The sequence below is a fragment of the Larimichthys crocea genome, chromosome III, assembly GCF_000972845.2.
Source record: "Larimichthys crocea isolate SSNF chromosome III, L_crocea_2.0, whole genome shotgun sequence".
Taxonomy (NCBI): Eukaryota; Metazoa; Chordata; class Actinopteri; family Sciaenidae; genus Larimichthys; species Larimichthys crocea.
The window spans coordinates 42,118,991-42,135,952 of NC_040013.1; the positions used below are offsets into that span (position 1 = coordinate 42,118,991).

Genomic DNA, 16,962 nt, shown 5'->3' on the forward strand with positions numbered 1-16,962 from the left:
AGACATTTATATATACAACTGTTTCAAAAGGAAAATAGGACATGCACAATACACAGGTCACAGACAAGAGTTGATACAGTGATGGAGACCAGACAGCTGTTTGTTCAGACCCTGCCTTTCTGTATGTTTCTGCTTTCTATAAGAGGTACAGAAAAAGTAGTAGTAGTAGGAAGGTAGCCAAACATTAGACAAAGGCCAGAGCTGTACATCCCTGATAGTAGATACAACAATATTATACGACAAAATATCGAATTATGATGACCTCAATGTTGGTATGGCCCCATCACTCATCTAAACAATATAATAGACTTCAACCAATGCCAATGCACAAAACTGAAACAGAGACAATGTGAAGAGAGAGAATATCCACACATGTACTGACTCAGTCGTATCGAAAAATAAAAATGTGCTAATTGTGCTACTCGCATATGTAATTTAATGTTACTTTTTAATGTTTCTTTAGTTTCTAATTCAAAATAAAGTGCATCCACAGTATAATTTAGTTTCCACAGAAACCCAAGGCCTGATATTGGAAACATGAAATAGCAGCTGTAGGTGGGTTCATGTACTTTTGGTGCCCAAACACATGCACAGATGTGAAAAAGTGATCAGAACCACAGAGAGACAAAGAACCAAACCTTCCTGAAGATGGAGACAAAGTGCAGAAGACTTTAAGTGGAAATGCAGTCAAATGTGACTGTTCATTAGTTACACCTCTACACAGTATCACAAATGTTATTACACAAAAATATACCTCAGTGCACGATTATAAACACGTCTAATCTGTTTTAACTTGGGTATTGTGTGAATTTGACGTTACTGTTCTCATACAAAATAGTGGGTAAGTGGAGCTTGAATGTAGATTCAAGGGGACATTAGAAGCAAGCAAACTTGCAAAATTAAATACATATAAACACTTCATTCACACACATAAAAATAATATAAACATAAAAATATGATAATATAAGGAGAGAACATAAGTACACAAGGGTCAATAACAGTGGCCAATCCATAGCTGCCCGACAATATCCAATACTACAAAAGAATAATGGTTTGAACAATTGAAGTTTCATGACAATTTAGTAAAGACCATATAATGCAGTCAAAAGCTCTAGAATAAGTGGTGCAAATTGTCTGGTCAACTCTTGTTTTCAAGGTCAGGAGTAAACAAAAAAAACAAAAAAAAATCTGATACAAAACAAACATAAAAGCACAAAAGCGTTTAGTTACTGGACACTCCTAGAAAGGAAATATAATGTTTCAGAAATTCCTGCACATATGTTAAGCTGTAAAACACATGAGCTGTAACCTCATGTCTTTATATCTTTAAGGCCGCCAAACAAACTCAGACACAATCACAGACTATTGAGGTGGATGGGAGCCTAGAGGCAAAGACGTTTTCCTCATTAAAGCCAAAGTAATCACCAAAAATCCTTCACTCTGCACAAGAACCCGATCCCTCCCTTTTAGACTGAACTAAAGGAAGACTGATAAGGAAATTATGCTCTGATAAAAAAAGAAAAACTGTTTTTACAAGACATGTTTTGTGACCCCTTCAATGACAGCATTGCTAAAGGTGTTTTCATTTCACAAGAAGCCATTGTTTATGTAGATAAAAATGTTTGGAAGTCATTAATACATGATTTTTGGCCTAAATGATATGCAGCCATTTAAATGGGGTCGACAGGAGGATTTTTTGATTAAGAGGTGACTGTAGAAACAGATTAAATAATGTTGGGACAGGATACACACAAACCAAAGTGATCCTTTTTGATGTGCACTGCAGAACATCACTGATGGATTTCATTTTGTGAAACTAGACAGCTTCTTCCTTAGACACACAAGCGGTTTATTGTTTAGGTCTCGGAAGTGTACTCTCACACAAGTATGATCTACCAATAATATAATGATAAACCAATAATGTTACTTAATATTGTCAATGTCCTCTGTGATCCAGAGGAAAGTGGAGGTAACAATAGAAATGACCTGGGGAAAAAATTTATGAAAATATGAAAATAAGGAATTTATTTACAAAAATATACAAATGTTCAATTGGATAGCATAAAGTTAACTTTTTCCAACAGAAACAGAGAAAGGTGGAAAACAGGCGTGTTATGATGCCACACTGCTTTTTTAATTGAGTTCCTGCAACTGGCACAGTCAGTAAATCCTGTAGGCATGGTTTAAAATATGTGAACACATCTGACAGCTTCCTGTTTTTAAGAAGGAGATTTATTTGGACTTCTGAAGTCAATGACAGTTGGATGTTGTCTGTACATCTTAAAGGGGTACCCTGATCTAGCAATGCAGCAGAGGCCTGTGGGATAGGTTCTCACAACTTTATGGAGATGTCTTTATACTAGGCACTAAAAGTCATGACATCTCCAGACTTTGGAACCTTGCATGTAGAGTGGGTCATGTCAAAAAGATACTGCATCCTACATTTCCCACAAGCTTCCCTCAGCTGTCTCTCATTGTCCTATAAATGATTTATAACTGTTCTATTAAATGAATCTGTCCGTGTATCATATCACCACTAGTCTATTAACACATATAAATAAATAAAACAAATATAAATAGCATGTATTAACAATAGTATTTTCTGTTCATCCCATGCTGAGTTTTTAGTGACCTTGTGCATTTTTCTCATGCCCTAATCATATTCACTTATACATTCCCACATGGACTGATAGCTTTGATATCTTACTAATAAATTCTTGTGTCTAGCTTTACTGAAGTTCTTTGTATCTGACTGCATGAAGCCTCTAATTTGTGAGTGTATTTTCTGAGGCCATGTGTGCTCTCAGAGCTGTGTAGAGACACAGCAGAGTTCCAGTGAAGAAAAGAAACTCACAGGGGAAAACTAAGAAATGTAGGCCAAGTTCATCTGTGCTCGCTGGGCTTCAGACTCCAAAACTGGTGTGTGATGCCAAGTGTAAAGTGTAACAGACCAGAATTCAAGAGCAGAGCTTTTATCACTCCTGACATAAATCCAGGAAATGTAAATGTGAATTTCCCATATCATTTTCTTTCCATGTGAAAAGTCTCCATTCATAAACTGGACTATAGTATAGATCAGCACTACAGTCTGCCTTACCAACACTTCACTGCTTCACTGTGTGTGAGAATGGCGAATACAAGCTAGCCTGGTAGGGAGGTGTATTGAGGACACAGGGACTTCATTAACCACTTAAATAGTTTCCCCTTCATGTTTCTGCCAAGAAGTTATTTATATTTCAAAAAATCGACAATCCACGTTGTATGAATATGTCACTGGTGAAATTCTGTGGGTTTAATCCCTCAACATGCAGTTTTTCACTGCCTGAAAGTATGAAATATATTCTGTATCAGCTTATTCCAGTTTCATCTTCACATATATAGTATCTTTGAAAAAAATGTAACATATGTTTGTAAAGATCAAAGAACATAGTATGATAATTAAACGTAAGTATACTTGAGATGCTTTTGTCCTACAAAGATATGATAAGGAGTAATTTTTTCCTGTAACATTATTTAATTTGAAAGATATGTGGAGGCCCAAACATCCAGTATAATAAGAAAAAGACAAAAATTAGAAGAAGCCAGAATAATAATAAAATCAAAATAGTTTTGTGTAATAGGTTTGTCTTTATTATCCCTATAATTATCTTGTGTCCCCTCAGATTTATCTTAGGACCCCTGTTGCTGTTTGTCTGTGCGTATCTTTTGGGACCAACTTCTTCTCAAGGTCCAGTAAACCTGTCCTCATGATATTCAGTCAGTTCAGTCTTCAATTATTATCAGCATCAAAGCATCATTAAAGCCTCTGAAAAGTATATATCTTCTGTTCAATTTGATTCAGTGAGTTTAGCATTCAAAATCTTTCATCTGTTTGTACGAGCTCAACCCAACTACAGAAATCTCTCATGTAATGTTACATTTCCTTTCTTTCAGCTGGTTTTGTATTTTAAACACACACTGAGAGACTGTGTCCTAAACCACCAGGAGGAGAGAGGTCAGCCCTAGAACTGGTTCAGTCTGCTCAAAGACACTCCAGCAGGATGGATGTTTGCTGATACATCTACTTAGTGAATGATGATTTATCTGTAATATACAGCGTGTTTCTTCGTGCGTTTGTGTATTCAAACACCAACAGGTGGCAGCATACACCTCACACTCAGCCAGACAACAATAAGTGTGTCAGAGAGGAAAGATTCCCCACTGCAGAAGCAGGATGTGTCCAGACATGGGGGTTTATACAGTCATGTGATCCTGCTGTGCTCCTCCTCATCTCTTACATAATCCCCATCTCAGCCATGTGCTCCCCCTATAACTACTGACATGAGTATGGCAATTGTAACCAGTTACTCGCAGAAAAAGACATTCTCCACCTCTGGCAACTGATGTATAGATGACAGAGATGACTTAGGGTGATATTGCACATGAGTTAAACCACAAAGAAATGAAAGTCTGTGAAATTATGAGGTAGAATGGCCAGCCTACACACATGCCTTTGTTCACAAAGGCTGTAGTTCACAGATGCAGTTGTCAAGCCACTTCCTCATTGGCACTGTTTGAACAAATGACATTGTTTTTTTCCACTGTGAATTTTACTAAAATTGAAGGGAATGATGCGAGGTCAGTTTGGGCATACTGAGGAAGTAACAGCCTTGTCCACACCTTAAAAAAACACCAGCATTGCTTAACAGGCAGAACAAAGACACAGGTAAAGAAGGAGGTTTCATTAGGATTTTTAATATTACACATGTGACTCAGGATAACTCAGTGTAGCTTGTTTATTTTTCCACGCACTGCATTCTTTCCAGCCTGTTTTGTTCTCTCCTTCATCAACCAGACTCCTCTTTCTGTCACTCATGTCGCCCAGTTATAGAGCATTGTCTGGGTGCCGCTATGGAAGCTCATTGCTACCAAGAAAAAATAAATAAATACATAAAAGTTAACCTTGAAAGAAATACTCAGTATAATTTTGACATACTATCCCTTAATTAGTGATTCTTAGTGATTTAAATGTTTGATTTAACATCTTACAATTTCTATCTTCGGTCACTGCGTTGATCATCAGTTCTTGCTCTGCGTGTTTTACCTAGAATGTTTTGGCAGTTGACTTCAAGTATCATATGTAGCATGTATTTTGTTTCAACCAGAATTATTGGCGGAAATTATGACCTGGATTCAAATATTTTTTGTTTTATGACACACTGTGTCACCAAATAAAAAATAAAAAAAGAAATTTAAGTTAAGAGATTTTATTTTGAGTTGAAAAATTAACCCATTATATTTTGAATATATATTATAAAAATGCATATATATAGCCCAATGTGAAATAGATATAGTTTTTCTTGTATTTTCTTCTAACTAAAAATGCTCTTTTAAAAAAAATTGTGACTGTGAAGTCACACATGTGCAACAAGCATTATGTTCAATCAGCACCTTGATAAAGTCAGATGGATGGATTACCTTGGCAAAGAAATGCCTACAAACTTAGATAACACATTTGTGAACAACATTTGAGATAAATAAACCTTTTGTGTGCATTTTTTTTCTGAAAAGCCTGTTAATACAGACTTGAGTTGAGATTATTGGTGGTGTTAGCAAGAACACAGTTGCCCTTACTACAAATTGACCATACTGTGTTTTCATATTTTAGAGACTTTACGGCTCCGAAGTTTGAATCCATGAGAGTACAAAAGTACAAATTTATTTGGTATTTCCTACTCTGTATTGAAAAGGGTCTATTATCTCATAATTTTGACTTAAGTAAGTTAATTCTTATTTACCATGCGTTTTTATATATTTCATGCATTGATTTTCCATTTTTCTCTACTCTAGGTCCTAACGGTCTTCCATACATTCTCCACTTACACCAATCATAACCATAGACTGTATAAGATCATAACAATAGGAGGGGCGGGGCCACGTCATGTTAGGTTGTCACTCTCATTGGGTAAATAACAAACCACCCACTTGTATTGTAGCCTGCCGTCGGGGAGTCACGAGAAGTTTAGCGTTAGCGAAGCTCCACGAAAATGACACAGAGGTGAGTGGAGATGACACAGACGAACCTAACGAAAACGACTTCGCCGGAGGCTTTCTGGTTAAGGAACGGACGCTTACTTGTGTGAGCTTCGGCGTCCTACTTTGTCAGCCCACCTGCGCTCCGGGTGGCTCGCCTCGCAGAGGAAACCACTGTGGCGGCTAGCGAAGGCGGTGCTAACCACCGCAGCTAGCGAGCTAACTAGCTCACTTCGCCCGACTGAAGTGAACAAGTCGCGGCGTGTGATGCTAACGACGCCGCGGCTACTTTTGGAGGGCTACTGAATTGGATATATTCCCGGGAGGGATTCTTCGCCCCCCGCCCGCCCGCCCGCCCGCCCTGGAGTTTTGGTGCCAGACACATTGTTGTGCCTCTCCCCCTGATCTCTCCTGATTGTTGGCGGAGCGTCCTGACTGCACACCGCGTCCATGCATGCTAGCAACCGCTGCGGCCAGCTAGGGTGATGTGTCACATTAGTTAGCCAACAAACAGACCGCAGCTTTTGTTTTTTATCATTCGTGAGTGGATGCTATCACCGGTACGAGCTTTAGGGGACCGACGGAGTAGTATCATCCCACCGTGATGCCTGTTTAATGACTGTATTTTCATGTCGTATCACCCGACATCTAGCTGTCCCTCCAGAAGAACCAGACGCGGAGCATGCAGGAGAAGAAAAGAGTTCAGATAAGTAGATAGGGGACGTCGGAACACAACCGAGTTAAATTGGACTGTGTGGTTAATTTACAACCAAACAGAGATTGCAATTTGGTGGCCGGGACTCACAGAGAAAGTTTAAGGATGAAGAAGTTTTCCAGAATGCCTAAATCCGAGAGCGGCGGGCTTGGAGGGGCGTCCGGGTCCGGCTCCAGCTCCGGAGTCAGCAGCTACTTCGGGAAAGTGTTTGCAGTCGGCCGGTATCAAGTCACCGTGGAGGAGCTTGTTGCAGAGGGTATGTACAGTAGCTCAGCATTACAGTGTGTTCAGTACTTTTCTGGGACACACCCGTCACCCCCTGTTTGGAGAGAAAAACTCACCCAGACAGCAGTGAAGCAACTATCTTTTTTTTTTTATTATTGGCTGGTAATTGGTTTAGCCCACTCTTCGCCCCCAAAACATCTGCCTGTTTCCCGAGAAAAGTATGCAGAGTGATTGAAATAGGTCGCTTTCCTCTTCCAGGCTATGAACACCGTTAGTGCTTAAACTGGGGCACCAGGGATTTGTTACAAGGCTTGAATTGAAACTGCTAACTTTCCCCCCATACAGATGTAGTTTACATCCTGCGCCAGCTGCCTGGCGGAGGTGGGGTTTGCCCCCAGGATAACAACGGTCTAAGCTTCCTGTGTCAACATACAGCATGTAAAGATCCAGCCATTAAAAACCCCTTTGTCCTACATGTTCAGGAAGTTCTCCTGCACTTTGTTTTTGTCCCATGCACATCTGTTTTCTTTTTCTTTTTTTTGTGTATGTGAATATAAAGTGTTACTCTCTGTGCAGCTGTCTATAGACTGGCTGAGAGTAACATATACACACACACACACACAACGTTTTGTGTTAGGATGTACTAATTTGATTAGGTTGCATAACACTGAAACAAGTAACAACAGTTGCTTGCAGGATATAGACATAAAGGTTGGACTTATGCAATGGCTGATCCTCCCCAGTACAGCTCTTGAAGATGTCGACAGGCTTCTTGGAAATGTTGGAAACTTCCTTCATGGCTTAACAAAGCTCTGTGTTTTAAAATGTCGAAATGATCTCCTCCATGCACAGTCAGGCAGACAGCAAATGAGGAAGTGTGGAAACAAACATGTTTCACAAAAGAGTTTTGACAAATGGCTCCGAGCTTATCACAGCGTATTAGTTTGCAATATATTTCTATCAGTAGATCTAACCCATCACGGTCACTTAGTCAGCTAATTGTTTGTTATGGTCTTTTCTTTACCAGGAAGTTGTTATCATTTATATGGTTGTAATAATTAGACATTACTGGGGAAATGTAGTCAGATTGCACCCAGAATAACATTCACAAATCTGCCTCAGTTTGTAATGAGCACTAGATATGTTTTTACATAAATCAACTAATTGGCTACTCAGATGTAGATTTATTAAGTCAAGGTCGGCCCGAATAAACATGAATGTGGCTGAGTTCAGATGGGTTGAATGAAAAATTATGCTCACCGGCATAAAAGTACAGAAGTACTCCCACCTGACTTTAATCTGAAAATCAAATGAAATTAAATCTGATTTGTGTGTGTGCTAATATCGTTACAGAAACCGTAATCATCCTTTTGTAAGTCACTATGAATAGAGAACAGCAACTAAACATTTTAGGCATGACAGGCATGTCTCTTCAAGTAACACAACACTGTAAGCATACTATTGAGTCAAACTGTAAAACACATCTCCAAAAAAACAAGCAGCAAGCAGTCATGAGTGTGTGTCATCATATAATCATGTGAAGTGGCTGTGGTTGGTGTTGTTACCAGAAGCACAAGGTTACATTGTGACCTTTGCTCATCCTTCTGTCAAAGTAAGAGCAGGGTGTCTGCGCCTGTCTCTGCTGCACAGTCCATTCAGAAATAGACAAAATGATGGAGTGAGCCTCCAAAAGTAGAATATTGCTCCACAGGCACTAAGGTGGAGTAAAAGTACTAGGTGTAGAATCTGCGACAAACAAACAAAAACACGTGATGTCATATTTATAGTGTTAAATGTAGAATTCAGACTACCTTAATAAGAAGAAATTACAAAATAAAACACAGTAAGTTGGACCACATTAGTATTTTCTTCAGTGATTTTAATTTATGAGCTGACATAATTTATTCTACTGAATGTGATTTTTAAAATGCAGTGCAACACCACACTTTAATAGAAATAAAATCAAAATGTATTCTATTACAGCCACCATACCAAAGCTTTCATCATTCATGATGTAAATACAGACAGACTGCAGCTTGAAGTCTCATAGATGCACGTGGAGAAGAGCACTTTACGCTGTCACTGCTGGTCACAGGACCTCTAACCACCAAACACCTGCTGCTGATTCTTTGCTGAGGTTTGGGGCTTTGCGGCCCAAACCCTGTGGCAGGTAACTAGCCTCGTGTAAAGGCCTACTATGCTAGTAATGTGGTTAAAGTCTTGGTTAATTTGGGGATTTACCTGTCATTGTACCCCCTTACTATGATATGTGAGACACGTTTAGAAAAATGTATTTAAACTTTTAAGTCTTACTTATTCAGGTTTTATCGTTGGACAGATGTGAACAGGGTGACATTTGAACTTAGATCCACAATCAGTAACTTCATTAATAAACCAGATGATGCACATTGCAGTTGTCTTGAACGTGTTGCAGTTTGTTAGAAGTGAAAACAAAATCTGACTACACTGCAGAGATCTGCCGTAACATGAGGTTTGATGTGTAAACTGAAACCAGGCACGGCAAATCATGTCGTTCAGTTTCCTCTCCATCTTTTCATGAAGAACTGACAGCGCGGTTTATCAGTGTCTGCAGGTTTGAAAAGCCCAACAAACCTGTTGCTGGTCAGTATGTGGTACTGGGTCACTTATGTGACTGATGTGTAGGCCACGTGGTGTTTTTGAGAGGCTGATCTCCACTCCCTTATTCAACTGTTATTCAGCAGCTGCGCCAGTTCAGTGAGAACCATGAACTATCTTTAAAGCCACACAATTAGTGAAGAGAAACTGATGAGAAGACGTTTAAATAATCAGGTATGTTTGTGTGATGTTTGTTTCAGCAGTGAAAACAACACCCCCTCCTCATATATTCAATATCAGAATTTTTTTTCAGCTGTTTTTTGTTTTTTTCAGTGACATATCTGCAGAGCTGGACTGTTCTTGCATTGAGAAGGAACATAGTCATTTCCCTCCACTCCCCTTTAGCCTCTGCTTTTTCTCTTGAGCTCTATCTATGATGCTTTCTTCAAGAGGAACACAAATGACATGTAGGAACAGGATGCATCTGTGAGCATGTGACCCCCTTCGCCACTAGCTCTTATCATTTGGGTTTCTGGTCAGGGCCTGAAAGTTTTGTGTAGTGTAGAAATGTGTTTTATGGGTTTGGATTCTTTGGCAGTTGGTTTTGTGGAATTGATTTTAATGTATAGACATATATTAGTAATACTTTTCCAGCATACTAGATAACTATCAGGAAGGAATATAGCTTTAAATGAATAATTGAAAGCTACTAGTCAGTTTCCAGTTTATTATGTCTACCTACCTATAACCAATGCAGTCTAATACAACAGTCCTGTAATAGATCCTCCCTCCATGAAGGCTACAATATGTTTTTGTTGGAACTGCTGTAGAAATGTATTGATTCAACTTCATAATCAATTTGCTTAATGTAGTTCGTGGGGCTGCTTCACCTTACACAAAGAAGTGTTTCTGTTATCTTGCCCACCGTCATTGATCTAAATGAGGTGGATAAAAATAATACTGTCAGTATCAATAGCAAAACTGTTTCAACAAAAACTGAATGGAGGTAGGATTTATTGCAGGACTTTTCTATGAGAAGACATTAGCTAACGCATGTGAGTGTATGTTAGTTGATCATCCCTGCAAGTAAAGGCGTCACACTTCGATTAGTTTTTATTAAGGATTTGTGAAGTCACTGTTTTAGAACGCAGTCAACAGTGCTTGAAATCAAGGATGTCCTGTTGTCCCAGGAACAATAAAAATAGCACCTGTACACCAAGATATGGCGGATCTGGGACAATTCTGTAGGGAAACTTATCATTACAAATGAAGCTGTTATGTTCATAAGTAACTACATGGCCTCTACACCACATCACACCCACGTTTGCAAATAAAAACAACCAAGAAAGACCAGAGTGTTGCCAACTGGGCAACTTTCTTGTTAGATTTATTAAGTTTTCAGGACACCTTGGTGAGTTTATTTTTAAAAAGCGACTAGCAACAAATTTAGCAACCTACTACTAGTATTTTAATTTTCCAATGAGATAAATGCAGGCAACAACTAACTGAGTCAGTGAAGTGACAGACTTTGTGAAAACAAAGTTATTAAGCCATATTATAAGGCACAGTCGAAATTAGAATTCAGGATAGTTGCAAGGCCCTGAGAGGGCTCTGAGAGACAAACTGTTCCAGTACTGATCACCCTGTATGTGCAGTCAGAATATTTAATCGCGTTATTTGCTGCAGAGCCACTAACCATTTAACAGATAACTGCCTCTGGAACATGTCTTGTTGTCAGCTCAACTTGCATAATAGCCCATATGTCACTGTTATTTATTCACCAGACCCTGACCGTTACATGGCTGCTGTACCTACCTCTCACTGTAGGCACAAGACAAACAGTTCATGTTTGCATGTGTTGGTAAACGCTTGTTAAAATGTCACTGCATCTTTCTAATTAACAGGAAGTTCATGGTTTCATTTGTTTGCAGTTTTACAAGCCAGTTAACAGCAAGGTTATAATTCATCGCTGCCTCATCTAATTAGGGTCACCTTCATCTTCTAAACATGAGTGATTTGCATCACTTTATAGTGGTTCCCTGTGTTCTCCATATAGAAAGCTTCAAACCCTGCTCAACTCTCAGACTGACTGGTCCTCTGAGTATTGCGTCTGAGTGACACGTGCCTGTCACAGAACAAAAACCTTTTCCCTGAACATGCTGACTTAACACAAATTTGCCCCATTTGCTTGCTGTCAGCAGGATCTTGAAACGTTCATACTGTAATGGCTCTTTGACAGTCACAGGCTGAAGTTGAGTTGAAGTCTTTGAGCCTTGGTTGCAGGGACTCCCTGACCACGACAAGTCGCGGATCACGTAAACAGTAGCAATGCAAACACTGTTTCCATGCAAACAGCTGCTGTGTTCACAGTGAACATGTGGATTTTTCACCTTGTCCTTTTGCACTTGTGATCTGGACAGATGCCATGCGTTCACCAAGCAGGTTTTTGGCCTCTGCACTACTAGTAATTTACAGAACAAATTTACCAATGCGAATGTGGTTACACTTAATGTTTCACACGATAAGATGAAACAGTTTGAAGTACCATTTGATAAGCTCTTTGTTGTGAATTTCCTAAGCAGTGTTTTGATGAATGAAGGATTTTGATAAATGGTGGCTAAAGCCAAATGTTATCTAAATATACTGTAGATATTTGTATTTTTCCTTCTGACATAGTTTACACGAATGAAATGTGGTCAACGTAGGGCTGCATATGGTTGGAATCTGTATCATATTATTTTTTTTTTAAAGATTATTTTTTGGCCTTTTATGCCTTTATTGATAGTACAGCTGAAGATAGACAGGAAGCAGGGGGAAGAGAGAGGGGGAGCGACACGCAGTAAATTAGCCGTCCGATGCGGGATTCGAACCGGGGCCAGCTGCGGCGAGGACTATAGCCTCCACACACGGGGCGGTCACCTAACCCACTACGCTACCGACCGCCCCATCTGTATCATATTATTAATAAAATTAATGAATATAAATAAAATAAATTAAAATAGAAATCTGATGAAAAAAATGATGGAACACCATATTCCCCCATTTTGTGTTTTTATGCTGGTGATGGAGGACAATGATCTGTACTGTGGTTGAGACTGAAAACAACATTGTGTTAAAGCAGTGCAAGAGATTCTATCTTACAACTGTGGAAAATTAAAATAGTAGTAATCCTTTCAACCGTCATTACCTTAATTAGGCCTTCTCATCTGATTGTGTTTCCCTCCTTTTCACCACATCTGACCATCAATATATCAAGTGTAAACCAATGAAGTATCTAGTGGATGAATTGTAATAACCCTGGTGATCCCCTGACTTTATTTCTAATACCAACATCAGGTCAGAATTGAATTTTGTCCATTATTTTTACTTTATGACAATATACCTAACTATTAATATACCAAGCTAATGTCATTCTCATCATCCACAGCTGTACCATCTGTATATTGTGTTAAACATTAGCATGCTAAACAAATAAACCATTCTTTCTTAGCATTAGCATGTTAGTGTTGCTATTTTGAGCATATTAGCATGCCGACGTTTAAATTAATCTCAAATTAAGTACTGCCTTATAGAGGCAAGCCAAAATGCAAATGTCATCAGTTGAACTGGACCCTGCCAGCTCCCCAGTACAAAGTATATGTAATTAAATGAAGGGTTTCCGTTGAATGAAATGCTACAGTGCTTTTCATTTGAAATGGATACAGGAAGTGTAAAGTGTAATGTAAGTAGCTGTAACAGATTTGGTTTGTCCTTTTTGGGCTACTGTAGAAATATAGTGATAAAACGTGGTGGACTTCATGGAAGAGGACCTGCGGTTTTTGTAGATGTATAAGACTCATTCTAAGGTAACAAAAAGAATCACTATTATTTTTTGGTGATTATATGATGGAAACATTGTTATGCATATACCATTTCCGCCATATTCTGTAAATAGAGGCCCCTTAATCTGACACACTGGACCTGTTTTAAGAGGGGCTCCATCAATTATTGTACTGCAGGTCAGAGCTATCCTTTTTAATAATGTGTTTTTGAATGACTTATTTGATCCTCCCTTCCTGCCAGGGGAGGGTGATGAGAATGCATCCCATCTACATTATTAGCATACTGTACTGGTGATGAATAGGCACATTGTGCCCCTTTTGTTGTCTTTATTCTAGCACCCTAGAAAGAATGCTGGTACGATGCAGCACTTGGTCCCGTGATGGGTATCGCTGCCTTTGTGCTTGCTCATTGAGGCCTTGTGTATCTGCGTTGCCGTCCCTCCCCTCTGTGTGAAACGGCAAATGAATGATTTTCTACCAATTCATCATCACCCGATCTGAGAAGGGCGTCGCGCCAATTGTGGGAGTAAACTTGGGTTATATGGAGACACCCAACAGAAGGACATTGATCTGGAAGTTTACTACAATAACAGTTGTATGTCTTTGATCAGTGCATTGATGCATTTTGGTTTTATTCGCACTTCATATTTGAGATACATATGATTGGGATTCAATTCAATGGATTTAAACAATGAATAAAGCATAATGACATTTAAATAAAATACAGCAGTGCAGCAAGCATACGGTATTGTCACTTGTGTTTTTATGGAAGACATCTTTGGTTGTACTGACCTTGAATTAGAATAACTTCAGTGACTGTGCTTGCAGATGAGTGTAACAGTTGCTACAGCCAAGTACAGTTTCTTCAGCACCTAACTGTCAATAAGGCATTGTTGATCAGAAAATGGACAATACTGGTAATAAATAATAATTGTAAATGTCCCTTAGGCCTTGTCTTAATAAGCAAACAAGCTCTTATTCATGGTCAGCTTTCCAGATAGACTAAAACAGGTTTGAAACAAATCATAGGCTCATGTGAGTTCACTTGACTCCACGACAGTGACACAGACATCATATCACTTGGTTGGATGTCAAGTCAGAAGTGATGAATGATGCCACACTCTTAATGACTGAGACTGTAGCTACTATAAACAAGGCGGTGCCAACCTATCACTCCAGGCTGAGGCCATGGAAGCTGAAAAACACTGAAAAAATGTGTATTATACTTGTTGGTAAGCACTTGTTATGGAGAATAGTCTATGGGTGTCCAGCCACCATAATCAAAATGAGATCATTTAAGAAAGGAAAAACATGTATTAAGGGCTGTCTGGCTCAGAGTTTTCAGTTTAGATGACTGTGAAGTTGTGAAGCTTATTTTGTACTTTTGGTATGGCACACTATAATACAGAATAATTACAAATATCTAACGTTGTTCTGTTGTCTAAGATTTAATGTTGCTTCTGTGAGATCCAGCAGTTTGTGTTGTTTGTTGTATGATATATTTTACCAAACTGAGCAAAGTGGTATTCATATAGTATCCTGTAAGACATGGGCATCTGCAGCGGTTGATGTTCTGCAAAACTTTGTTAATCCTCGTCAGTTATTGAGCCACACCTGGTGTGCATAAAACTTACCTGGTCTGCAACAGAGCAGGTGTGGATTGCCAATGTTAAATCTACACTGGATCAGAAGCCAAAAAACCCTCTGCTGTGCTGTTTGAGGTGTTGTTGTACCTACGCTGTAGTTGCCTATGGTAAGTCATTTATAGAGCTAAGAAGGCTCTACTTGTTTCCTTTCCTACCATTACAGCTCCATTTGGGAGGCCCTATTGGCAGTGTTCACGTATTGTCATCTTTACTTTTAATACAAAGGGGTTTGGCTGAACATCATAATTCAAAAAAAGCAATTTTCAAATGGCTGGAACCACAATTTGAACTACAATGTGCATTGTTTTAGTGTCTCAATAGGCTGTTTAAAAAAAATAATAATTTGGGCCAATTTTGGTGGTGCAAACTTGAAATGGCGTTCCAAGATGAGATCATTTGCAACCTGCTCTTCAGAAACTAGCATATGTATATTAATATATAGAGGGAATCACAAAGTGGCAGACACAAACTTTTGTCTTAGTTTAACTATTCGTCCATGTAAACCATGCGTCTTGGCATACTCCACTACTTACCTACACAGCCACTAAAGACCTCTTGTTTACTCAGAATTTTGAAACATTTTATAGTCTGACCCTACACTAAGCCATTGTTTTGCTTGATTACACTCTCATATTGAGAATCACAACTGTTTTGCATCGCAGTCAGCAGTATTATGTCCCAACTGTTTTCATGTTGTTGTGTACCGTGATGTTTTTCTCTCAGAGGATGAGAGAGACAATTGCCTAAGTCTTTCCCTTTTTTCAGCACTCCCTCCATTTTCAGTCATACTTGTGCCTTGTTCCCTTTGGCCTCTTTAATGTAGCCCTTTCCCTCCCCCTTTCTTGGTTTCCTTTGTGTGTCCATATGGTGTTTGGCATGAACTTGGTCTGGACTTCTCATAACTGACCCTGTTGTTATGTTTTCACCCTCATGTATCCTTTTCATACAGCAGCACCTCCGTCTCTTTCCCAATTTCATCATAATACTTCCAAAGCACAGCCACTTGTGTCTGTCGGTTCATTTGTAAACACTGTTGAGGTAAGATGTATGAGAGCTGACTGCCAGAATCTTCCAGCTCACTAAGCCCAGGATAAAAAAAAAAAACACGTACACTCCTCCTGTACCTCCTCATATTACCTTTTATGGACTTCTTCTTCTTAGAAAGATTTTTTCACACACTTGCATCTGTCTTTAAAGTGCTTTGCATCATTCACCTGAGTCAGGGTACAAATTAGATTAATTTCAGCCGAGGCTCCGGCACAAAGTGGAAGAATGAAAACTGAATAAGGAGGGTGAGTTGCACCTCAGAAAGTCTGCAGTGTTTTTCCTGTCTTTGGTAAAAGACACAGTATCTCAAGGGCTGAATATCTATCAGAAGTTTTTGTTGACCTTCAGACTTCTCTTGCAGCAGTGTCACCAGGCCTGAATTCTGACGTATACACAATATAAGACTGGGTATCAAACCATAGTGCTTTATTGAAGTCAAGATTAAGCAACTTATTTATAATCTTGTGTACTCATTCTTACATCAGACAGTTTCTTATCACTTTTACCACTTTGATGGAATTATGCTAAAAACCTCTTTTATAAGGTACCAGGATTTTAAACTATAATAATAATAATAATAATAATAATAATAATAATAATAATAATAATAATAATAGTATTAAAATGAGACTTGATACCTCTTTCAATACCACAGCACAAAGAACAACAGTCCTAGGCACATAAAATAAGGATAATTGCTGGGTTGCAGTGTTAATTGAGTTGGGTATTATATTTTATTTTAATACATTGCCATAGTTCTAGTAGGTAATTTTTTTATGTCACCATTAATCCTTCTTTTAGCGTTTATTCTTCGTTGACAAACCACTTTAATCTACTCACATTGTTTTTTTATTCTCTTGTTGCACACACACCTACTGACCCCCACTTCTCTCCATTTCTCTCTCACTATTTATTTTTT

At 38.8% G+C, this 16,962-nt stretch overlaps 1 protein-coding gene across 2 annotated transcripts in view; it reads left to right on the forward strand.

Annotated features, from left to right (window-relative positions):
• Positions 1 to 5,949: 5,949 nt before the first annotated feature.
• bmp2k (BMP2 inducible kinase) overlaps positions 5,950 to 16,962 on the forward strand; it is a 41,862-nt gene continuing 30,849 nt past the window's right edge. For both annotated transcript variants that reach the window (XM_019272425.2, XM_019272426.2), the window contains exon 1: positions 5,950 to 6,983. In XM_019272425.2, the coding sequence (XP_019127970.1) occupies positions 6,833 to 6,983 (151 nt within the window). In that variant the 5' untranslated portion in view covers positions 5,950 to 6,832. The remainder of the gene's footprint in view (positions 6,984 to 16,962) is intronic.